Raw genomic sequence first — 27067 nt, forward strand, 5'->3', positions numbered from 1 at the left:
CCATTTTGTTGCGGACCATATCGTATGTAATACATAGGTTCCCTATATTTGGCATACCTTTAATTGTCCGAAACGATTTTCGCATAACAGACTTCGCATAATCGGTTTTCGAGGAATGTTAATTTGGCAGAAAATTCATTTGTCATAATTTAAAATAATATTGTTTACGCCGATTATGTTTATGAATAAAACTGATTCGCATAATTGTATTTGTCATATTTCTTAAAATCAGAATATTTAACCACCCTCATCTGGCACAATAATTTTGGTCAGAAACACACTTCGCATAACACGTTTCGCAGAAAGACATTCGGTCGAATGGTAACTTTGCAGAAAACTTAGTTGGCATTATTACTACTACATACGACACATTTGGCAGAATGCTGTTTCACAGAACATTATTTTGGTCGACTTTGATTTAGCAAAATTTTATGTACCATAATAATCGTATAGCATACTATTACAAGAGCAGAATTATGACATGCTAACGAAAAGGAAATACTGTCTCAGAGCCCCCGTTAGGTACGACGAACAGCGAAGCGAGGAGGAGTGTTAGGTATCTTGCATCCCCAACACATCTGACTTGCTATCAAAAAGCAAATTGCAACTTTATGCCGCCTAAATATTATGCACAAATATTATCTGCGAAAGTACTATTCGACTAGCAGACTATTATGCTCATCAACATTATGCCAAAGCACGACTCGGTATTATAAAATTCTGCGATTATTTTCTGAATTTATTTATGCCAAAGCATATTCTGCGTAAGGTATTTCTGCCAAACGTGACTTCTGCCAAGAACTATTATGCAAATCAAAAATTATATGCGAAAAAAGTTTCTGCAAGATAATAGTGAACCCTAAATGCTGTCAGAAGAGTCGGTTAGGTTAGGTTAGAACTGCGACCTCAACAAATAGGTTAGATTAAAACTGCAACAGTTAGGTTAAAACTGCAACATCAATATAGTAGTATTACCTATGATAAAAATTCTGCGTGGTGAATTTCGACAACTATGCTATGCACAAATAATTTTTGCATAAAAACCATTAAGCGAATAGCATTTATGCGCGAAATATATTCGGACAAACAGCAATATGCCTAGACAAATTATGCGTAACTATAGGTACTATGTCATAACAGATTATGCGAAAGGTTAATTATGCATATATAGATTATGCCAAAAATAATTCTGGATTGTAAAATTATGCCCAAACAAGGGGAACCTAATGACCATATACTTCTGACTACAACTTGAAATAAAAAAAAAAAAACAATAATAGTACGGTTATACCGTTCTCCCTTTCCATTATGTTCCGGACTATATCTTCACGTTTTAATACATAGGTTTGTTTTCCATTATCGCGTTTATATCGGCAAGTTTCGGATCGCACTACAATAATGTTAATTTATCCACTGTGGGTCTAATGAAAAAGGGTATAACTCAAATTGACTCGGTGAAAAAGGTCACAAGTCTGAGGTGGGACTTGTGCCCTTTTTCACTGAGTCAATTTGAGTTATACCCTTTTTCACTAGACCCACAGCATTATACTTCTGACCACAACTTGAAATTAATTATATCGGCTAGATTCTGATCGCACTACAATAATGACCATGATACTTCTGACTACAACTTGAAATTAAAAAAATAAAACAATAATAGTACTGTTATACCGTTCTCCCTTACCATTTTGTTCCGGACTATATCTTTAGGTTGTAATACATAGGTTTGTCGTCCATCATCGCGTTTATATCGGCAAGCTTCGGGTCGCACGACGGCCAGAGCGGCTGAACTATGTCCATCTCGCTCGCACTCGTGCCCACTGACATTTGAGGGTGTTGCATGCTCTGAAATAGATTGATTATTTTCGTTAGTTTAAGCTTGATTTAATCATAGTTGACTAAACACGTTCTAGTAGCTATATGGGCAACAGTTTCTTCAGGCGCACGTAGGTGATGTGTGCTCCCTTCGCTCGCGTCACAGTATAATAAAGAGTACTATCATACAGTATGGCCACTTCCGTTCCCCACTGAAAGTGCCGCCCACCCCCTCTCGGTTACCTCACAGTTACCGCCTGTCAAAAACGCGACCTGTCATATGTCACTCATACAAGCATAGTATGCGTTCACCTACACGAGCTTAGACTGTATGCTAGGCAGGCGCCTCTTTCATATATTTGATCGCCAGTGTCCGAAGTAAATACTCACTTTTTTTTGGTACTACGTCGGTGGCAAACAAGCATAAGGTCCGCTTGATGGAAAGCGGTCACCGTTACCTATGAACGCCTGCAACCCAAGGAGTGTCACATGCGAGTTGCCAACCTATTAGAAGCTTGTACACTCCCTTTTGCTGTGTTAAGTACACAGCAAAAAAGAGTGTACAAGTTCCAAGGAGGGTTCGGGTTCCCTCAAAGGACAATAGACGGAACAAATTAGTTCCGTAGATCCTTCCGCCACCAGCACACCGCACCCTTGTTGAGCTCTGGCAGCCTTACGTACCGACAGGAACACAACACTATGAGTAGGGTCTAGTGCTATTTGGCTGCGGTCTTCTGTAAGGCGGAGGTACTACCCCAGTTGGGCTCTGCTCTAGATTCGAGCGAGATGATATCCGCTGTGCTGTGCCCTACCACACAAAGCAGAATATCATTCGCTATGCCCTACCTCCTACAGTGCCGCATGTTAGAGACACGCACCTGTCTGGAGTCCCTGCGCTTGCCCCGCGCTCGCTTGGGCCACGGTTTCTTCAGGTGGACGTAGGTGATGTGCGCTCGCTTCTCACTCGCGTGCTTGAAACACTTGCCGCACATTTCGCACTTGAATGGTTTTAGGCCGGTGTGGATCTGTGAAAATAAGAGTAGTGTTACTTATAGAGCTTTTTATAGGTTTATTTCTTGATTGAATAGCCATCACTGGACTATAATTATGTTGGAACACTATACTAATCTAATTGCTGAGGTGTAGACTTTCATGACACTGTCTTGGAGAAGTAAGTGAAACTTACTAAAAGTACCAAAAGGAATACCTTTGGTCATAAAACGACATGTTAAACGACGTATTGATTAAATTATTTTTTGCACATTTCGCACTAGTATGTTTACTCCCATACCCCTGCGAAAGCTGCCACTCACAAACATATGCAGCTGGCGTATGCTGTGTGTGCTGAAGTGTTTCCCGCGCTAGTGCGTGACAAGTCGCTGTCGCTGCTTCAGACGCCAGGCCTCGCCGCAGGAGTCGCACTAGTATGTTTACTCCCATACACCTGCGAAAGCTGTAGTGCGCGACAAGTCGCTGTCGCTGCTTCAGGCGCAAGGCCTTGCCGCAGGAGTCGCACTAGTATGTTTACTTCCATACACCTGCGAAAGCTGTAACTCACAAACATATGCCGCTGGCGATTGCTGTGCGTGCTGAAGTGTTTCCCGCAGACGCCGCACACGTAGGTGGCGCGCTGGTCGCTGTGCACGCGCCGATGCGCGACAAGGCGTTGCTTCATGCGGAAGGATTTGCCGCAGGAGTCGCACTTGAAGGGACGCTCGCCTGTGTGGGTCCACGTGTGGTCTTTTAGTAGGGCGTAGCTCTGTAGGTTTATGACAAAACATTGTTAAGACTCAGCCAGGTTAAGCGCGGTAAGAGCGCACGACTTTCAATCCGGAGGTCGCGGGTTCGAACCCCGGCTCGTACCAATGAGTTTTTCGGAACTTATGTGCGAAATGTCATTTGATATTTGCCAGTCGCTTTTCGGTGAGGGAAACATCGTGAGGAAACCGGACTAATTCCAATAAGGCCTAGTTACCCTTCGGGTTGAAGGTCAGATGGCAGTCGATTTCGTAAAACTAGTGCCTACGCCAAATCTTGGAATTAGTTGTCAGAGCGGACCCCAGGCTCCCATGAGCCGTGGAAAATGCCGGGATAACGCAAGGAGGATGATGAGATATAAAAAAAGTTGAATACGGTAATAGAAATTTCATAACTCCCATAAGATAAAAGTTATGCACCTGAAACATCCGCCCGCATACTTCGCACATGCACGGCGACTTCATAGAGGGGTAGTTGGTTCGATTCTTGTCTGGGTGCATCCGGCGGAAGTGGCCGTGGTACGCCCGTGAGTCCTCTAGCTGCATCCCACACTGCGAATACAAGACAGGTGAGCATTTCTTTTTTTTTCCAATAAAAAAAATTTGATTGTTTTAGGGAATTTTAGGTCAATTGTACTCAGAATCACGAGTACTTTCAATCTCACTGGGAGAGAAAAAGTGTCCCAGAATTTCCATACATTTTTGTTACTTTCCTCTTTTGTTACCCCATACAACATGTACGGAAAATGGTAACAAAATAAGAAAAATCGTATGGGACAATTTTTTTAACTACTAGGATTGAAAAAGCTAGTAGTTCTAAGTAGAAATTGCAATTGAAAGTGCCGCCCGCCCCCTCTCGGATACCTCAAAGTTACCTGTCAAAAACGCGAACAGTCGACCTGTCATATCTCACTAATACAAGCATAGTACGCGTTCACCTACACGAGCTTAGACTGTGTGCTAGGAACGCGCCTCTTTCATATATTTGATCGCCAGTGTTCGAGATGTGAACAAACTATGCATGCTAAATATGTAATATGTTTGTTATTGTTAATCTGATGTACCTATCATAAACCAAAAGCTGGATTGTATGTTTCGTAACTTTATATTTCTGCTGTGTAAATTGCAGATACAGGCATAGCCTAGTGGGGGCCCCTGTCACATATGTAACGTAAGTTTTGGAAATAAATATTTATTATTTATTTATTTATTTGAAAAATTAGTTTTTTAGTTTAGTTTGCTTTCCTGCTTCTTTTCTTATGCGCATTGCCAAGGAGTGGAATTCCTTGCCGGCGGGCAATTCCGAGCTCATATAACCCGGCAACCAAGAGTCAAGAGTGAACAGGCATCTTCTGGGCGAGCTCACTCCATCGCAGGCCACGTCTTTGTCTTTGGCTAGTCTGTGGTCAGGGATCATCCACATATTACGTCACACCAAATTTCAGGTTTTTGGACCCCTCCCCCCCTATGTCACGCTTTTTTGTATCCCTTTAACAGGGATTGTCACATTTAGTATGACCCCCCCCCCCCCCTTACACTGTGACCCATTTATAATTTAAAAAAAAAATGTTAGTGGTATATTCGTACCTGTTCGCAAGGGATGGGTCCTTCCGCCTTGCGCAGCTGGCTGGGGTAGCGGCGCCGCTCGCTCGAGGTGCTCCGCGATCGCTTCCGCTCGTGGCCTACGTTCGCTTCCCGCGGCTTTCGTGGCCTCTTCGACTTGTTCGCTTCTTTGTCGTCTCTGAAGTTAGGAGTAAAATGTAAGAGTACAATATTTACAGTTTAGTGGTACAGATAATTTCTGTCAGACAAATGAATTTGTGTAATCACACTTATAGCCAAGGACCACTATATTACGCAGATTAAGCTCTTGTAAAAATGATTTTTGTTCTACTTTTTTTATACCCTTGCATATTATAAGTGATAAGATACCAAAATATATCGTCTTTCCAAGCCAAAAATAGTTATTTGTTATACAAGGGGGCAAAGTAGTATTTTAACGCCGTGTGGAATTGAGAAACGAGCAAGCGAAAGGATTCTATAGTTGAACCACGAGCGAAGCGAGTGGTTCGAGAATAGAATCCTGAGCTTGCGAGTTTTTTTAACACACGAGAAGTAAAATACATTTGCACCCGAGTGTAACACAAACATTTTCCCCTCACTATAGCGAGGAAACTACAACGCAAAAAAAGCGTTTATCACTGCTACCAGTAGTTCCACGGGTGGTAAATCATCTTTATTACTAGATTCACCTACTTTTATCAATTTTAAAGCAGTTAATTTGACTTTATTCAAGGTCAAATTACTTTACCCAATAGTGGATAAAATGCGTTTTTACCCGCTGGTATTAAAAGACAAAACAAGTGTTTCCGAGCTAGTGAGGGGAAAACAAAATACCTAGTACTTAATAATGAATTACATGTATTTTATCTGTTATTATTCAACAATATATTTAATACGTCATTCTTTAATTTATTTTTAACCCCCGACGCAAAAACGACGGGTAAGTTTGACGTGTCTGTCTGTTTGTCTGTCTGTCTGTGTGTGTGTCTGTCTGTGGCATCGTAGCTCCCGAGCGGATGAACCGATTTAGTTTTTTTTTGTCTAAAAGCTGAGTAAGTCGGGAGTGTTCTTAGCCATGTTTCATGACAATCGGTCAACTATGTCGCGGTCGGGGGTTTTTTCAAAATCGCAATTTTGTGGTTAGGTTTTTAGTGCCATTAAAAGGATCTGTTGAGTCGAATTCCTGGTTATAAAGTTGCGGATAGTACAGCATTTGCCCCGTAGTTAGTAGAATATTCTAGTGAATAATTAAAAATAATTTACCAATTAAGTCCTTGTTATTGCCTGAAACACAGGAACTATCCTAGCTCAGGCATTTGTATAAATCATCCCTTATAAAATTCTTAGTCTTACTTATGTTATTCATAATAAATTATTTCTATTTCTTTTCTAGAATGTAGTGGGACTTGAAATAGCGTGGTATTCCTAGTGAGACGTTTAGGAACCTTTTTATATTTAATCTATGGTATTAGTGACCCCTGGTGTGGTTGTTACGTACTTGTCACTGCCGGCGTGTCTCGCCGAAACGTGTATGTGCCTTCTCAGAGCCTCGTTTGATACAAAACGTACGTTGCAAAGCTCACAGAAAGGCCCGTCCTCTGGTATCTATAAAGGGAAAATAAATTCTAGATTTACTATATAAAATAAATAATTGTAAGCTGTATAACTTACTATTATCAAAGAGGATCGAGTATTATAGAGTTACTGTTAAAGTAAAATGTGTAATCACAGATATCACAGTGCATAGACTGCCATCTCTCGACACAAGCTTAAAACGTTCGAACCTCAGTTTTGACAATTTGGCCCATATTGTTAGCTTGATATGAATGATATGTTTATTAGCGCCATCTAGCCGAGCGTACCCCAAAGGTGTATCTAGGCCACCGTACCTTTTTTTCTAGGGCTTTGAGGTACGTTTGTTTCTTAGACAAACATCTAGCGTCAATCACGCGTCAAATAGCGTGAATTATCAGTACTACTACTCGATACTAGGTGGCAACTGTGTCTCGTCTGTCAAAAATTTAATATTTACAAGCAGAAGGAATTGAAAACAGAATACTGATTAATACTATTTTAATGTTAGCTAAAAATTGGTGAGCATTAGACTTTCCGTTCGTCGCGACATCTATTGGCAAGTAGCAGTACTGATAATGTACGCTAGTTGACGTGTGATTGACGTGTGATTGTCGCTAGATGTCACTTAACTATGCCTATACAAATAACCCGCATTTACTGATGTATGGAATTACAATTCTTCCCTTACTTATTCCTCTATGCTGTATAATCAGTATATTTACCTGCGGATCGTCAAGCCTGTGTTTCAGTTTCTTGTGTAGCTCTATCCCTTTCTCGCTGACGAAGGAATACCCGCACAGCTGACAGACGAAGTCGGACGGGTGCTTGATTCGAATATGGCCCATGTATGTTGTGAATTTACTGAAAATAAGTACATACAAAGACGGTGTAATACGAGGAAACCGAAATATGTCAAAACGAGGATAAAATGTTATATGACGTCAAGTAAAATTCGCCAAAAATAATTTTTTGGTTATTTTTTTTCTTTTTATTGGATGTATTTTTAACCCCCAACGCGAAAACGACGGGGTGTTATAAGTTTAGCGTGTCTGTCTGTCTGTCTGTCTGTGTGTGTGTCTGTCTGTGGCATCGTAGCTCCCGAACGGATGAACCGATTTAGATTTCGTGTTTTTTGTCTGAAAGCTGAGTTAGTCGGGAGTGTTCTTAGCCATGTTTAACATAAGATATGACATTCATTTTCAGTCAATATTTAAATACTTACACAAATTCGTCTTGACAGTGCGGGCATTGATATTTGGTGCCTTTATGCCACCTTTCATGAAGCCTTGCTGTTTGTCTGAAATGAAAAAAGTGGTTGTGTTTACATTATAAAAAAAACCGGCCAAGAGCGTGTCGGGCCACGCTCAGTGTAGGGTTCCGTAGTTTTCCGTATTTTTCTCAAACACTACTGAACCTATCAAGTTCAAAACAATTTTCCTAGAAAGTCTTTGTAAAGTTCTACTTTTGTGATTTTTTTCATATTTTTTAAACATATGGTTCAAAAGTTAGAGGGGGGGGCGCACTTTTTTTTCCTTTAGGAGCGATTATTTCCGAAAATATTAACATTATCAAAAAACGATCTTAGTAAACCCTTATTCATTTTTAAATACCTATCCAACAATATATCACACGTTGGGGTTGGAATGAAATAAAATATCAGCCCCCACTTTACATGTAGGGGGGGGGGGGGGTACCCTAACAAAACATTTTTTTCCATTTTTTATTTTTGCACTTTGTTGGCGTGATTGATATACATATTGGTACCAAATTTCAGCTTTCTAGTGCTAACGGTTACTGAGATTATCCGCGGACGGACGGACGGACGGACGGACGGACGGACGGACGGACGGACAGACAGACATGGCGAAACTATAAGGGTTCCTAGTTGACTACGGAACCCTAAAAAACCTGTTCCGTACAGCGTGTATGCAATGTTAATAGAAAATATTGCGACCATTTTTTTGTCCCTTGTTTTTTGTCCTAGATCTAAAGGGCTCGTAATTCAAAGTAGAAAAAACATAAAATTTACCTACCTTAGAAAAAATACTTTTGGTGTTTGTTCTCGCGAAAATGCACGGTTACAAGACCCTAAAATGGAACTGTATGACCATACTGACCTGTGAGTTGTGACGTAAGGACACTGATTGCAACTAAACCGCTGTGTGTGGTGCGCAGTTATATGCTTCCGCAGCGCGTGCGGATGTTTGAAATGAGTCTTACATATGTTGCACTCGTATTCGCCGCATTGCTGTAAAAAAATATAAATAATATAAATAATCATAATCAAAATATTTATTCGTAATAAACTTAAAAACCCCATTTCTTCCCGTGGGTGTCGTAGAAGGCGACTGTGGAATATGGGGTAAATTGTGGCGTAGGCGAGAGGCTGGCAACCTATCACTGAAATGTCACAGTTTAGTTTTCTTTCAACCCCTTATTTGCCAAGAGTGGCACTGTAACTTTAACAGTTTCATGTGCTCTGCCTACCCCTTTATGGGAAACAGGCGTGATTGTATGTTGTTGTTGTATGTATAAACTTAAAAAACTACACATTATGCATAAAGTATGACTAAAAACTACAAAAGTACAAGGGATGGGTAGATAAGTTTATCACGAAATGGTCCCGTCTCAGCATAATGCCGACCCGGAGGTCAGCGCTGATCTTCCGACGAGACCATTTGCGAGAGATAAATAAATATTGGGGGACACCTACACAGATCAACCTAGCCCCAAACTAAGCAAAGCTTGTACTATGGGTGCTAGGCGATGATATACATACTTATATAGATAAATACATACTTATATACATAGAAAACATCCATGACAGGAACAAATATCTGTGTCCATCACACAAAAATCCAGTGTGCGTAGCCGAATGCACAAACGCTCTCGAAACGCTCAAGATTTTGTAGATATCTATCTCTATCGCTCTTGCGTATTGGCGCGACAGAGCCAGACTACATTTATGCGGCGTTTCGGTGGTCTTTCGCGTCGCAGAAATGCCATTAGGCTACGGAGCCTGTAGAGAAATCCGCTACAAAATTTATAGAAGTAAGATGTCAAGAGTTGAAGGTTTGCCAAAGAGCCATGGAGCGCAGTATGCTAGGAGTAAAACGGATTGACAGAATCCGTAACTCTACGCTGCGCTCCAAAACAGGCATTACTGATGTTGGAGTTAAGACCGCCAAGCTGAAATGGGACTGGGCCGGCCATGTCTGTCGCATGCACCCACAGAGGTGGGCAAAAATTGCCACGGTCTGGGTGCCGCAAGACGGGCGAGGATCTGGCAGACCTAGGCGGAGATGGCGGGATGACCTAGACGCATATCTTAGCGACTAGCCGGAGATTGCTCAAGACCGTGACGGATCCATGGGGGAGGCCTTTGCCCAGCAGTGGGACACCATGTAGGCTATTAATACCTATAATATAAGATGTCAAGAGGTGGAAGAGCTAGTGGGCGAGCCCAACGTCATCGGCGAGAGCAAGGCTTCTCGTCTGCGATGGCTCCGCCATGTGGAGAGGATGGGAGAGGATCGTGCGGCCAAAAGAGCTCACTTGTGGCGATCTACTGAGAAACGGCCGGTCGGAAGGCCCAGGTACCGATGGATCGATGAGGTCCAGAAAGACCTGTGTGACCTTCAAGTGACTGAGTGGAATCAGATCGCACGAGATAGGAGCGAATGGCGGAATATAGTGTCGGAGGCCAAGATCCACTTCAGGTCGCTGAGCCATCGCAGTAAGCAGTAAGTAAGTAAAATGACAAAGAAGAACTGTCCAATATCAAAAGTGCGACCATAACTGGAACAATTTCAGGTGTGTTCTTCTTGTAGTAAGTTCTTCTATTTTATTTAATGTACTAAATACAGAAAGTATATATGATTACGTGAAAAATTTGCTTTTTTTTAATTGTTTAATCAAAATGCTACTTCAAGTGGCAGCTACTTGCCGCTAGATGTACAAAAATAGGCTACTTTCCTATACTTAAAACCGGTCTGGCCAAACGCGCAGTGATCCTTTCTGCTACGCCGCGGTCCCGGGTTCGAATCCCGTTAAGGGCATTTATTTGTGTGATGGTCACAGATATTTATATAATCCTGAGTCACGAATGTTTTCTATGTAAGTATCCATACTAATATTATAAATGGGAAAGTGTGTGTGTCTGTTTGTTTGTCCGTCTTTTACGGCAAAACAGAGCGACGAATTGACGTGATTTTTTAAGTGGCGATAGTTGAAGGGATGGAGAGTGACATAGGCTACTTTTTGTCTCTTTCTAACGCGATCGAAAGCTATACTCTGTCCAACAAGTCTGTCAGTAAATAAGAACAAAGAAAACTATATGCATCCTTTTCTTTAGGGTGCTGCAGAAAAGGATACCTATAGTTTTCTTTGTTCTTATTTACTGACATAATTGTTTGACAGAGTATAGTAACATATAAATATTTGTATATAATACCGTTGTTGTTATGTCGTTTTCTGGCAACAACTTAAGCCTTCTTGAGTTCACCGTGGGACTCAGTCAATCTGTGTAAAGTATGTCTTATAATATCCATTTATTTAATATAAATAGGTATTTACATCGGTATAATGCGCTGTGGCCTAGCGGTAAGAGCGTGCGACTTTCGATCCGGAGGCCGCGGGTTCGAACCCCTGCTCGTACCAATGAGTTTTTCGGAACTTATGTGCGAAATGTCATTTGATATTTTGCCAGTCGCTTTTCGGTGAGGGAAACATCGTGAGGAAACCAGACTAACCTCAATAAGGCCTAGTTGCCCTCCGGGTTGGAAGGTCAGATGGCAGTCGCTTTCGTAAAACTAGACTGTCTAGTTTTACGTCGTAAAACTAGACAGTCTAGTTTGCCCTGCTAAGCCGAGTGGCGCTATCTCAAAACCAAATGATTTTGAAAATGGAACTGTCAGTTATAGATACTTAAGTATAAGTTAGCTATGGATTTTCGTTTGAGATAGCGCTTTTCGGCTTATCAGGGCACTAAGTGCCTACGCCAAAATCTTGGGATTAGTTGTCAAACTGTATCTTTGAGTAACATTAAGTATCATTGATTTAAACTTTCACGATTATTACACATAATTATTTTTAAAAACCGGGACTTAATCGCGTATAACTACATATTAAACTGACCTCCAACGTTCACATGGAATCCTGTCATTAATAAGTGTAAGCCGAAAATAATATCGACAGTCGTTAAATCGAATATCGTCAGTGTTGTATGTCGACAGAGTAACATCCCTAGTGCGCAAACAGTTCAAGTTGATAATCAAAACCAAGTGCGGGTAGTTCGAAAAACTCGCGCGGTTGTCAGAAGGTGTTGATGTCATTTCAAGCCAGTCTTCTCCGATACCACGGGGACAACGCCGTCCTTGAAACGTTGGAGGTCAGTTTAATATGTAGTTATACGCGATTAAGTCCCGGTTTTTAAAAATAATTATTAAGTATCATATTGTTAGTGTATCTTAGTTTAGTGCCTAATGTGCCTATTAAGATCTATCATTGTATACCATTGCCCTATGACAATGCCACTCAGATACTATTGACTATAAATCTTAGTGGGAATTGTCTCAGGATGTAGGTTGTACCTATTATTGTGTATTTCAATATCTTCTTAACTGTATGACCTTCCTGTGTCTGTTTTTTTCCCCAATAAAGAAAATAAATAAAATAAAATAAAAGCGGACCCCAGGCTCCCATGAGCCGTGGCAAATGCCGGGATAACGCAAGGAGGATGATGAGCAGGCATCGGACAAAAAGTGCCTATGACGTCAAACCACTTATAGGATGATTTTAAATAGTATCTATGATTTTCATAAACAATTATCACTTATCTGTTTATCAACCTCGTTATTAAACGATATCGCCACTTGAAATGAGTAAGTACGTACGTTACGTTTTTTACTAATCTTACCTACTGTTCCCACCTTTGAGTTTTAAACCTATTTACCTGAGGTTCCCACAGGTTTATTCAGTCCTAATTGAAGGGATGTTTACAAAAACAACATAACTGACTACACTGGTTGACAGCTGTCACGATCAAAAATGTTGTTCTAAAAGTGTCAACCGCTCTAAGCAGTTATGTTGTTTTTGTAAATATCCCTTCAATTAATTTCAAATAATCGTACTTTATGTTAACAAATCTCGTGAATAGATATTTTATTCACTAACATCATCCTACCTGTATTATGAATTCCATAGATTTATTTACGATTATTTTGTTACTTCATTGATACTACTTTGTTACTACATGTCACACGGAAGTTTAAATACCAACATCCTGTGTAGAACATTACCTACGTCATTTTTACGTCATCCGCACTTTTTGTCCGATGCCTGATGATGAGGTACTTACATCGGTATGCCTAATGATGTGGCTGTTGTAAGCGTCTTCGTCGAGGAACCCTTTAAAGCACGCTTCACATTTGAACACAGAGTTTCTGCAAAAAAAAGTTAGAACATAAGTTTTAATATCTCATCCACACGGAACCCGGTCATTAGTAAATGCAAGAAGAAACAAATATCGCAGGTTGAAAAACCGAATATCGTGAGTATTGTGTGTCGACAAGGTGACATCCCTAGTGCACAAACTGTTCAAGTGGGTAGTCAGGACCAGGTGCGGGTAGTTCGAAAAACTCGTACAGCTAGAAGATGTTGATGTCAACTTCAGCCAGTCTGCTCCGAGACCACGGGGACAATGCCGTCCTTGAAACGTCGGAGGTTAGTGTTTAAAACATAGTAAATACGCGATTAAGTCCCGTTTGCAATTTTAAATATGTGTAAAAATCGTGAAAGTTTGAATCAGTGTTAAGTTTTAACTGTTTTTTCAGTACAGATGGTGTTTTTTTTACGCACTAGTGCGAGAAGTGGTTCATTATATGCCAGGTCGAAACTTCGGATGGCCATCTGTACTGAAAAACGTCGTACGATACACGTGCGAAAAGGAAATTCGTAACTCGTGTCGAATTAAAACACTCCCTTCGGTCGTGTTTTAATTTATCGCCACTCGTTTCGCACTTCCTTTTTTACGCACTTGTATCGTAATGTACTATTACTGTGAAAAGCAGAGTGTACCAGGGCATAAATGTCCATTTTTACCCTCGTCTACTATTTTTTACAAAAAATTGCCTCGGGTAAAAATGGGTCACTTTATGAGCTTGTTGTACAATCTACTATTTTTAAGCGGTTTTATTTTCACCGGTTAATTTCTTTAACATATTTTTGTTTTTAAGGCCTTCAGAGACCAAAAACAGCCAATACCGTAAAAAAGAGGCCTGATATCTATATTCATATTCATTTATTTCGTAAATGCACAGATACATTACACGTCAACAGTTACAGTTCATATATTAAAATTTAGAATAATAATTAAACTTTAAATTTTTGAATTGAATTAAGAGATCATAATACAATATTAAAAGTAATATAAAGTAGTATAAAGTCGAAGAGCTGGCGCGTAAAGAATTAAAAAAAACGTCCAAGAGCGTGTCGGGCCACGCTCAGTGTAGGATTCCGTAGTTTTTCGTATTTTTTTCGAAAACTGTTCAACCTATCAAGTTCAAAATAATTTTCCTAGAAAGTATTTCTAAAGTTCTAGTTTTGTGATCTTTTCATATTTTTTAAACATATGGTTCAAAAGTTAGAGCCACACACATTTTTTTAACTTTTGGAGCGATTATTTACGACTTATTTCCGTAAATATTAACGATATAAAAAATGATTTTAGTAAACCCCTATTCATTTTTAAATACCTATCCAGCAACATATCACACGTTAGGGTTAAAATGGAAAAAGAAACACTCCCCACTTTACGTGTAGGAGGGGGGGGGGGTACCCTAACAAAACATTTTCCATATTCTGAAAATGCCCATAAGTTCGCCTTTAACTTTGACAGCAATATCTCTGGACCTTGCTCAACAGTGGCGCCAACTGGTGAGCAAAAAAAAACCGGCCAAGAGCGTGTCGGGCCACGCTCAGTGTAGGGTTCCGTAGTTTTTCGTATTTTTATCAAAAACTACTGAACCTATTAAGTTCAAAACAATTTTCCTAGAAAGTCTTTATAAAGTTCTACTTTTGTGATTTTTTTCATATTTTTTAAACTTATGGTTCAAAAGTTAGAGGGGGGGGACGCACTTTTTTTTCCTTTAGGAGCGATTATTTCCGAAAATATTAATATTATCAAAAAACGATCTTAGTAAACCCTTATTCATTTTTAAATACCTATCCAAAAATATATCACACGTTGGGGTCGGAGTGAAAAAAAATATCAGCCCCCACTTTACGTATAGGGGGGGGGGCCCTAATAAAACATTTTTTTCCATTTTTTATTTTTGCACTTTGTTGGCGTGATTAATATACATATTGGTGTCAAATTTCAGCTTTCTAGTGCTTACGGTTACTGAGATTATCCGCGGACGGACGGACGGACGGACGGACGGACGGACGGACAGACAGACATGGCGAAACTATAAGGGTTCCTAGTTGACTGCGGAACCCTAAAAAGGACTTACTTATAATTGGCAGTATCTTGTCTCTTCCGTATCTCTTCTAATTGCTCCTCTTGAGTGAGATCCGTAATCGTGAAAAGGGTTTCGTTCAGTTCGTCGTTCAAGAATGGCTTTCGTCTCCGGTCGATTTTGGGCTGCGTCGGGTCTGTCTTCATTTGTCTCTTTCGCACCTATGGGTACAAGCAAAGAGGAAATCAGTTAATAAAGAGAGTTACTGTCAAAGTAAAATATGTAATCACAGTGCCATCTCTTGACACAAGCTCTACATAAACTTTAAGCGATCTACATTTAGAAAGTGAAAAAAGTAAATTTTTAGACAAGATTGTCGTCACAAATTGAGATTAAGCGAGCGGTGAGCAGCGAGTTGACTTTTGTTAACAACTTTCGCTAATTGGGGCTTTCATTTTGGAGGTCGCGGGTTCGAACCCCGGCTCGTAAAAATGAGTTTTCGGAACTTATGTGCGAAATGTCCCCTTGTTCCTCGTAGATAACCAAGTTTGATAACTGGCTTTGTATGAGGAAAAAATATTCTTCTTTGATTACCCGGTTTGGAAACGAGAATTTTTTTTTCCTCGTAGAAAACCTTTATTTTTTGCAGTTTTCTACGAAGAATTGTTAACAACTTTCGCTAATTGGGGCTTTCATTTTGGAGGTCGCGGGTTCGAACCCCGGCTCGTAAAAATGAGTTTTCGGAACTTATGTGCGAAATGTCATTTCATATTTTCCAGTCGCTTTTCGGTGAAGGAAAACATCGTGAGGAAACCGGACTAATTCCAAAAAGGCCTAGTTACCCTCCGGGTCGAAAGGTCATATGGCAGTTGCTTTCGTAAGAACTAGTGCCTACGCCAAATCTTGGGATTAGTTGTCAAAGTGGACCCCAGGCTCCCATGAGCCGTGGCAAATGCCAGGATAACGCAAGGAAGAAGAGCTTTCGCTAATTGGGGGGACCCAAATTCTGAAAATGCCCACAAACCTTCTTAACAACTTCGTCCTTCTCAATTTTACTCTTCTTAACCCTCTCCTTCTTTTTCTTTCTAGCTTCTAACGGCAAACTGTCATCGGTCGAATACTCTCTGTCTGACGCCACAAAATCTCCATCATTATCATAATCATTTTCCTCTTTCATTTCATTATCATCATTATTTTCATTTTTAATGACTATTTCATCGGTGATGTTGACTTCGAATATTGGTTCTTTTGCTTCGATTGTGTCGTGGTCAAATGTTTGGTTGTAGAAGTTAGGCTCATTATGTCTAGGTCTTAGGTTCGATGTAAGTCTATTATTGTCTCGGTTTATTGTGGCTAGGTTTTCTAAAGTTAGCTGAAATACAAACAACAATTATATAGTATTTTATAAGTTTTTGTATCCATACTAATATTATAAATGGGAAAGTGTGTGTGTCTGTTTGTTTGTCCGTCTTTCACGGCAAAACGGAGCGACGAATTGACGTGATTTTTTAAGTGGAGATAGTTGAAGGGAAGGGCTACTTTTTGTCTCTTTCTAACGCAAGCGAAGCCGCGGGTAAAAGCTAGCATTATATATATCGTTGTCTGAGTAACCACAACACAAGCCTTCTTGAGCTTACCGTGGGACTCAGTCAATCTGTGTAAGAATGTCCTATAATATTTATTTATTTATTTTATGCAACAGGCGTTTAAAGGAGGTCAAAAAAGACGAGTGACATGGATAACAATTTGACGCGAAGCCGAAAATTATTATTAAGACGCCAGGAGTATTTTTTGACTCAGTTAAACACCGTTGCATACAATACTTTTTCTACGACCGTGCGCATAGTTTTTAATAGTTTTTTTGAATACCTTTCGTGAAATTCACACTGTTTCCTGTATTTTGACGCAAAGGTTTGCACTGTCTGCTCAGCTGCCCAAAGCCTTCCCGCGCACGCGCGCTGTATCGTTATAACAATGCGTTGCCATGGTTACAGAGCCAAATAATGCGTTTTCAGTTTTTTTCGATACTGCGCGCATGCGTGGAAAGCCGGCGGACGCTGGATTTGGGAAATAAACTTTTATGTAGGGTTTTAATGATCTATGCACGACCCTGTAAATGACGAATAACAATTCGGGAGTCGAAAAAAATAATTACGAAATTAAGTGTCCCATTTCAAGATGGATTTTAAATTCAGGCTTTGCCTCAAATTATTACCCTCCTGTTTTGACCTCTCTTAAACCACAGTATCATAAAGAGTACTATCGTACAGTATGGCACTCCCGTTCCCCGCTGAAAGTGCCGCCCACCCGCTCTCGGTTACCTCACAGTTGCCGCCTGTCACGGCGACTTGTCGACCTGTCTTATCTCACTCATACAAGCATGGTACGCGTTCGCCTACACGAGCTTAGACTGTATGCGTAAGAACGCGGCGGTTCACTATTATCACACCTCGGACACTGGCGATCAAATATATGAAAGTGGCGCGTTCCTAGCACACAGTCTCAGCTCGTGTAGGTGAACGCGTACCATGCTTGTATGAGTGAAATATGACAGGTCGACTGTTCGCGTTTTTGACAGGCGGTAACTGTTAGGTAACCGAGAGGGGGTGGGCGGCGCTTTCAGAGGGGAGCGGGAGTGGCCATACTGTACGATAGTACTCTTTATTATACTGTGCTATTATCTTGCAGAAACTTTTTTCGCATAATATATTTGATTTGCATAATAGTTCTTGGCAGAAGTCACGTTTGGCAGAAATACCTTACGCAGAATATGCTTTGGCATAAATCATTTCGCAGATTTTTATAATACTGAATCGTACGTTGGCATAATGTTGATGAGCATAGTAGTCTTCTAGTCGAATAGTACTTTCGCATATAATATTTGTGCATAATATTTAGACGGCATAAAGTTGCAATTTGCTTTTTGATAGAGAGTCATATGTGCAGATGCAGATATCTAACACTCCTCCTCGCTTCGCTCGTCGTCGTACCTAACGGGGGCTCTGAGACAGTATTTCCTTTTCTAAAGCTTGTCATAATTCTGCTCTTGTAATAGTATGCTATAGGATTATTATGGTACATAAAATTATGCTAAATCAAAGTCTACCAAAGTAATGTTGTGTGAAACAATATTCTGCTAAATGTGTCGTATGCGTGGTAGTAATAATGCCAACTAAGTTTTCTGCAAAATTACCATTCGACCGAATGTTTTTCAGCGAAACATGTTATGCGAAGTGTGTTTCTGGCCAAAATTATTCTGCCAGATGAGGGTAACCCGAACGCGGCTCTTTCATATATTTGATCGGGGTTCCCTTTATCTTGCAGAATATCGATTGTCCGAAATACATTTGGCATAGCAGCCTTCGCAGAAACATTTTTACCCGAATGATACTTTTGCATAATTGTACAAATAGCATAACTGCCATATCGCATATCATTCATTTGGCAGAATTCTGGATAGCAGAATACTAGTATTGTCGATTTTGATATAGCAGAATTGTATATAGTATACATTACATTTCACCGAATTAGTAATAGCATACTGTTAATATCGTCGACTTTACTTTTGCAGCATTTTATGTCGCATAATACCTACTCATGTTGCTGACTGTAATTTTATTTTGCACCGAATAGACGATCCGCTGAATTTATTTTGACATGTTGCCGGAAATGTAGATTAGGTTAGAATCCCTATCCAGACAAAATACTCACACGACACAGAAATCTTATATGTCACAGAGTCGGTTTAGGTGCGACGACGAGCGAAGCGTGTTAGGTTGACAGTGAGTAAACCAGAAACTCCTTTTTAATGTAAAAAATAAATAAAACATAAGTGGCATTATTCTGCGCATCAACATTATGCCAATAAATAAATAAATAAATATATTATAGGACATTCTTACACAGATTGACTGAGGCCCACGGTAAGCTCAAGAAGGCTTGTGTTGTGGGTACTCAGACAACGATATATGTAATATATAAATACTTATATACATAGAAAACATCCATGACTCAGGAACAAATATCTGTGCTCATCACACAAATAACTGCCCTTACCGGGATTCGAACCCGGGACCGCGGCGCAGCAGGCAGGGTCACTACCGACTGCGCCAGACCGGTCGCCAATGTATTATTCTGTCTAAGACAATTGTGCGAAATGACAGAATGCCAAGTCAATAGAATGCGACACAATTTTCGACAAAACAATTAATCGATTATACGAATATTATACTATTTACCATTATGCCATTGTATTACTCTGCTTTAAATAATTCTGCAAAATGACAGTATGCCAAGAAATTTATGCAAAAAGTCATTCTGCGAAAAGAGGATTCTGCCAACCGTTGTTATGCGAAGGTTTTATGACAAAGAAAATTATGCAAGATAATGGTAATCCATTTGATCGCCATTGTCCGAGGTGTGTTTGAACACCGGTTGCATAAAATACTAATAATTTAAAACTTACGCAATCTTATCTGCTGATGACTTCCATCATGAAGTGACCTCGACACACAGACGTCCTCGCTTCGCTCGTTGTCTTACTAATAATTTTTAACTTACGCTATCCTGTCTGCTGACGATTTCCATCATGATAGAATGTGCTCTTAAACCTTTGTTCCTAAGTGTACTGCTGTTTAGAAGTGACCTCGACACACAGACGTCCTCGCTTCGCTCGTTGTCTTACTAATGTTTGACTTACGCTATCTTGTCTACTGACAGTTTCCATCATGATAGAATGTGCTCTTAAACCTTTGTTCCTAAGTGTACTGCTGTTTAGAAGTGACCTCGACACACAGACGTCCTCGCTTCGCTCGTTGTCTTACTAATAATGTTTGATTACGTTATCCCGTCTGCTGACGATTTCCATCATGATAGAATGCGCTCTTAAACCTTTGTTCCTAAGTGTTCTGCTGTTTAGAAGTGACCTCGACACACAGACGTCCTCGCTTCGCTCGTTGTCTTACTAATAATGTTTAACTCACGTTATCTTGTCTGCTCACAATTTCTATCATAATAGAATGTGCTCTTAAACTCTTGTTCCTTAGTCTACTGCTGTTTAGGAGTCGGTGTGCGCACTCCACGCACAGCTGCCCCGGTAGCTTATCTTCACACTAGAATAAAGAAATTTGTGTTAGTATAACAGAATTCTTTTCTTTTTGTTTGTGGGTGAATCAACTTTTTCTCGCCTGTTATTGCCATAGTTACAAGATTTTTATACAAATACAAATAAATACAAATAATTTATTAATAAAAACATAATTGTACAGTGATTGTTCTTAAAGGCTAAGAATTGTTATACATATAAGAGATGTTTTATACAAATGCCTGAGCTAGGATAGTTCCTGTGTTTCAGGCAGAGGAAGGACTAAATTAGTGATTTATTTTTAAATATTCACTAAAATAAAACTTATAAGAAAATAAACACAAGACTTATTTTCGTAGGTTCCGAACTATTACATTACATATATATTCATTGTATATTCAATAGGTAATTATTTTACGACCGACAGAAATAGTACATTACATCAGAGGCCGGGAATTTTCACGCCGAGGCATGTATAGTGCTTTTCTCAAACATACAATGAAATAAAAAAAAATGCTCTAAAGGACAATATTTTATAAAAAAAAGTTACTTTGCAGGCCTAGGCCTAAAAAATAATATGATCCCTTTACAGTCCTCTCGAGTTGTTGCGCCCAAAAAGCGATACTTCCCAGCCCATTTTAAGGAACGTAAAGACAATATTTCATTGCATGTTTGAGAAAAGTTACTTATTTCTGTATCATCGTACGTCATATTTTGCAGGCCTCGTCGTAGAGCACTTTTACAACAAACATAGCTAAGTGGATATAAGTCTAATTTTTAGGGTTCCGTAGTCAACTAGGAACCCTTATAGTTTCGCCATGTCTGTCTGTCCGTCCGTCCGTCCGTCCGTCCGACCGCGGATAATCTCAGTAACCATTAGCACTAGAAAGCTGAAATTTGGTACCAATATGTATATCAATCACATGTTTTGAAAAAAATGTTTTATTAGGGTACTCTCCCTACATGTAAAGTGGGGGCTGTTTTTTTTTTCATTCCAACCCCAACGTGTGATATATTGTTGGATAGGTATTTAAAAATGAATAAGGGTTTACTAAGAACGTTTTTTGATAATATTGATATTTTTGGAAATAATCGCTCCTAAAGGAAAAAAAGTGCGTCCCCCCCCCCCCCCCCCCTCTAACTTTTGAACCGTATGTTTAAAAAATATGAAAAAAATCACAAGAGTAGAACTTTATAAAGACTTTCTAAGAAAATTGTTTTGAACTTGATAGGTTCAGTAGTTTTCGAGAAAAATACGGAAAACTACGGAACCCTACACTGAGCGTGGCCCGACACGCTCTTGGCCGCTTTTTTCTCACCTGTTATTGCCATAGTTACAAGATTTTTATGATACGCGATTAAGTCCCGTTAAGTTAAAAAATAGTAATTTTGAGAAAACCCCTGATATAGTGCACCTTTTCATTAAACATGGCTAAGAACACTCCCGGCTAATTCAGCTTTCAAAAAAAAAAAACTAAATCTAAATCGGTTCATCCGTTCGAAAGCTACAATGCCACAGACAACTCTTTAAAGGCAAGATATAATTACCTCGAGCCCTGTTAGGTGGTGATAGGCCTCTTCCAGACGGTACTTTCTGATAGAGAGAAGCCTGCCGTCCACGGCAAGGCAAATTCGGCAAACCTGACACAAACATTGTACATTTTAGCATAGAGGAATAAGAAGGGAAGAGTTGTAACTCCATTTTATTTATTTTCCCCTCACTAGCTCGGAAACACGTGTTTTGTCCTTTAATACCAGTGGGTAAAAACGCATTTTATCCACTAGTGGATAAAGTAATTTGACCTTGAATGCTGCTTTAAAATTGATAAAAGTGAGTGAATCTAGTGATGACGATGATTTACCATCTGTGGAACTACTGAAAGCAGTGATAAACGCGTTTTTTGCGTTGTACTTTCCTCGCTATAGTGAGGGGAAAAGTTTTGTGTTACACTCGGGTGCAAATGTATTTTACTTCTCGTGTGTTAAAAAACTCGCAAGTTCAGGATTCTATTCTCGAACCACTCGCTTCGCTCTTGGTTCAACTATAGAATCCTTTCACTTGCTCGTTTTTCAATTCTACACTCGGCGTTAAAATACAACTTTGCACCCTTGTATAACAAATAACTATTATATATTTATATGAGCCTACAGTGTCCCACTGCTGGGCAAAGGCCTCCCTCTTCCCTTTCCACGTATCCCGGTCCTGACCCGTTGTAACTCCATAACTCCATACATCAGTAAATTCGACTTATTTGTAGTGACATCTAGTGTCAAACACGCTTCAATCAAGCGTAAATTATCAGTACTGCTACTTGGCAATAGATGTCGACGAACGAAATGTCTAATACTCAATAATTTGTGTGTGTGTGGATTGAGTGAGCACCTTCCGAAAATAAAAAAAAATATGCTGATCATTTAGTAAAAGTTCTAAAACAATTGTAAAACGAATCTCTGAATTTGTAAAAAGATAAATCAAAAGATACAGCCATTAACATGTGCTCACTCAGTTCTCACAAACTACCAACGAAAACAGTGAATATATTCATTTAACATATAATATTTATATACTAACATTTAGTAAAAAATAGGCCAACCTACCTCTATAAATATTAGATCACCTAGTGACGTATTAAATTTTTTACAAATAGTTTCTTATGCTCACTCAATCCACACACTTTTGAAAAGCCGAATTTTGATGAAAAACATAAGATTTAGACCGCTATTATATGTGTATAGTTTAGTAAAAGTGAAATGGGAATTTGTAAAATACAAAACGAACGACGAACGACGTGTCAGGTTTTTTTATAATAAATTTTTGTAAGTGCTCACTCAGTCCACACGTTTTGAGAAAGTTAAAAATGTAAATATCTTACGATTTGTAGCACCTAAGGCACTCGAAAGTACTTCAACATTTAGTAAAAATTTTTACTAAATATCCACCATCTAATATTTTATATTCGTTGTCTGGTTTTAAAGATATTCAGACATAACTTTTCTCATACAAATGTATCAAGTAGGGTGACTACACTATGTCGGCTCCTGATTTTCCCCACCTTCCCATTGTCATATTGAGATTGGGGAGTTTCGTTCGTTCAATTTTGATAATATTAAACTAATACCATATTAATTATCCATCTGCAAACTGTTTTTAGGTTATGTTCTTGGCCTAGTGATGATGTGTATTGTGTAATTTTTATCGACGTCAGGATAATAACCATATCGACATGCATGCATTAAAAAGGACATGAATGATAATTGGTAAGAAACAAAGAATATAATACTTCACTAGTAAGAAACCAGAACCTGGTAATCTAATCGCGCTAACAGATGAGCGTACCGGATTTGTAAGTGGGAGCGAGAAATAGTTATTCTTTTCTCGCTCCCACTTACAAATCCGGTAAACTATTATCAAAATTGAACGAAACTCCCCAATCTCAATATGACAATGGGAAGGTGGGGAAAATCAGGAGCCGACATAGTGTGGTCACCCTACTTGATACATTTGTATGAGAAAAGTTATGTCTGAATATCTTTAAAACCAGACAACGAATATAAAATATTAGATGGTGGATATTTAGTAAAAATTTTTACTAAATGTTGAAGTACTTTCGAGTGTCTTAGGTGCTACAAATCGTAAGATATTTACATTTTTAACTTTCTCAAAGCGTGTGGACTGAGTGAGCACTTACAAAAATTTATTATAAAAAAACCTGACACGTTAGTGGTTCGTTTTGTATTTTACAAATTCCCATTTCACTTTTACTAAACTATACACATATAATAGCGGTCTAAATCTTATGTTTTTCATCAAAATTCGGCTTTTCAAAAGTGTGTGGATTGAGTGAGCATAAGAAACTATTTGTAAAAAATTTAATACGTCACTAGGTGATCTAATATTTATAGAGGTAGGTTGGCCTATTTTTTACTAAATGTTAGTATATAAATATTATATGTTAAATGAATATATTCACTGTTTTCGTTGGTAGTTTGTGAGAACTGAGTGAGCACATGTTAATGGCTGTATCTTTTGATTTATCTTTTTACAAATTCAGAGATTCGTTTTACAATTGTTTTAGAACTTTTACTAAATGATCAGCATATTTTTTTTTATTTTCGGAAGGTGCTCACTCAATCCACACACACACAATAATTTTTAGTTAATACCACAATAGTATTAATCAGTACTCTGTTTCCAATTCCTTCTGCTTGTAGTTTAAGTTGTAAACTGTTTTAATATTAATTTTTTGGCAGACAAGACACTGTTGACACCTAGTGTCGAGTAGTGGTACTGTGTCTTAATTTTTTGTGGTTCCTGATAGGGTAAAGGCCTCCAAGCTTTGCCATTTTACTTTTGAGCGGTATCCATCCAGTTCCTTCCTGCTACCTTTGCAATGTTGTCAACCCATCTTTTTCATGGTTTCCCATCCTTTCTCTTTCTAGAATATTTCTTTAAATAAACAAAATACTAAAATACCTGTAAAGTATTGGCTTCACCATGGTTACAAGTGCCATCCTGCATAATCGGCACGGCACCTGCCCTCACTTTCCTCAGTCCGCTCCTAGTCTCATACAAGTCTTCGCACAGGAAATGCTCTGAGCAGACCGCACTGCGCTCCTTGGGCTCCCATGATTCCTTCCCAAGGGCTCGCAACCAGGACGAACGGAGAGTTGGTTCAGTGGGAAAACTGGAAAAGATAGGAAACTTCTTTATTTAAAATGTTAAACAGAAGATTCAAAGTAACATTAAAATAGTCACATATTTACAAGATAGTAAATGGAAGGAAGATGGTTTTTTTTAAGACACTTCTTAACTAATTCTTCCTAACTTCAAATTCATTCTTGTCCTTTGAGGACATAGGCCTCTTCTAAAGCCTTCCAGGTATTGTGGTCTCGCTTTCCTGAGCCAGTTCACTGCGCCTATCTTTTTAAAGGCATCTGACCGTCGGAGATTGGGCCTTCCTCTCATCCTTGTATGCCCCTGTGGGTAGATGTAGATGTAGATGTAGTGTAGGGACGCCTGGCCGGATACAGGCGGGCTGTCGATCGCTGGTGCGTTCATTCAGCCCAATTCCCTGGAATTGGGCCTTCCTCTCATCCTTGTATGCCCCTGTGGGTACCAGTTTATAAAGTTTTTCGTCCACTTATGACCCTGCCCTAACAGCTCCAGCCCTTCTCTAGCCCTTCTTCTCTTATAACACTAAGTTCTCGCGTTTCGTACACATTTTTTAAAGACACACTGGTCGTACATGATAAAATAACAACATTACTACCTTATTACCTTTTACCCAATGTTTTGGCCAGATTGCACTAGCCGTGGTCGCGGAAGACTGTCTTAAATGTTGGGTAAAAGGTAATAATGTTATTTTATCGCGTTCGGCCCGAGTCCCAGTCGTCAAAGGACTAGATTACTTCAACAAAGTAGTAGTGCAAAAGATAAAATACTCAAAAGTTATTACATACAAAACGTTGAATTATTATTATTATTATTTATTAATCGGGCAGGCAGTTATAACAACTGATATTTGCCTGTATCCAACAATTCTTTCTCAAGATGTGTTCTTTAAATTTGTTAAGTAGTTATCTAGCCGGTTCTTAAACTGGTTAACATTCAGTGCTGAGATCACATCCTCTGGTAATTTGTTCCATGTTTTGACCACTCTGTTGCTGAGAAAATGTTTGCGAGGGTTGTTTTTAGACAGTTCAGATATTAGTTTGTACTGGTGGCCTCACAGACGGGTGTTCTTATTGTCGCGTAGACATTTTTTTTAGTTGTTTGGGTATTTTTGTGAAACTATGTTGCACTTTCTCAAGCATCTCAACATCTTTGGCGAAATAAGGGTTCCAGACTTGGAAAGAGTACGTTGAATGTTGGATTTTTAATTGCACATATTTTAATTTTATGTAGAATTAAACTAGAAACTTGTTTATACATATCCATATTAATATTAATAAATGGGAAAGTGTGTGTTTTGTTTGTCCGTCTTTCACGGCAAAACAGAGCGACGAATTGACTTGATGTTTTAAGTGGAGATAGTTGAAGGGATGGAGAGTGACATAGGCTACTTTTTATCTCTTTCTAACCCCCCACTTCCGTAAAAAGAGGGAAGTTTGTATGGAACATTCCACGCAAGCAAAAGCTAGTGTGTATATATTTAAGACATCTCGCACATTGAACAAGTTATGTATATGTACTTTGTGAACTTAAACATAATTAGGTACATGTAAGGTACAAGTTTAGTAATATCTACTCAGCTTTCATTTTAATAGCCAGCCTATTAAGTATTAAGATATATAAGATCATAATCTTAAGTCTCGTGTTTCTCATTTATCCTAAATAACTAGAAATATGTGGGCTTGTACAGAAATAAAGTTGTAATGAGTAATAATCTAATTAGTAAAAGGATGTAAATAGAATACCTATGTTTAGAACAAGCTTAGTATCCTTGCTGTAAACCATTGAAAATATTATACTTACACATGAAAAGTGATTCCCTGGGACTTCGAGATATGCCTCGAGTCATTTTTGCAGCCCGGCACACAGCACCGCATTTTAAATATTAGTAAATAATACAAATTATTTACATCAGAACAACCAATTCAGGATAAGGCATTTTCTTACACAGTGCTCTAATTTTTTATATAAAAAGATAACTATATACACAAATTACACTAGCTTATTTAGTAAAATAAAAACAGCACTATTCATTTTGTATTTTAAATTAAATAAATTAAACAAGATCGGAATCACTTTTAATAGCTTTGAGTTTTGACAGAAGCTTTGCATTATAACGCTCACTGTTTCCGAACATGTTCCT

General features: G+C 39.0%; 1 protein-coding gene across 1 annotated transcript; it reads right to left on the bottom strand.

The window, feature by feature from the left end:
- Positions 1–1525: 1525 nt before the first annotated feature.
- Positions 1526–26964, bottom strand: LOC125239266 (zinc finger protein 461-like). The gene is made up of 16 exons (XM_048146798.1): positions 26728–26964; positions 24727–24937; positions 21801–21893; positions 20152–20280; positions 16194–16541; positions 15224–15390; positions 13069–13153; positions 8828–8958; positions 7933–8007; positions 7433–7571; positions 6634–6740; positions 5160–5313; positions 3993–4124; positions 3374–3574; positions 2694–2840; positions 1526–1845 (listed from the first exon to the last, which is right to left on the bottom strand). The coding sequence occupies exons 1-16, from the start codon at positions 26799–26801 to the stop codon at positions 1699–1701; spliced, it is 2340 nt and encodes a 779-aa protein (XP_048002755.1). The 5' UTR covers positions 26802–26964; the 3' UTR covers positions 1526–1698.
- Between the last annotated feature and the right edge of the window lie 103 nt (positions 26965–27067).

Source organism: Leguminivora glycinivorella, chromosome 25 (genome assembly GCF_023078275.1).
Source record: "Leguminivora glycinivorella isolate SPB_JAAS2020 chromosome 25, LegGlyc_1.1, whole genome shotgun sequence".
Lineage (NCBI taxonomy): Eukaryota > Metazoa > Arthropoda > Insecta > Lepidoptera > Tortricidae > Leguminivora > Leguminivora glycinivorella.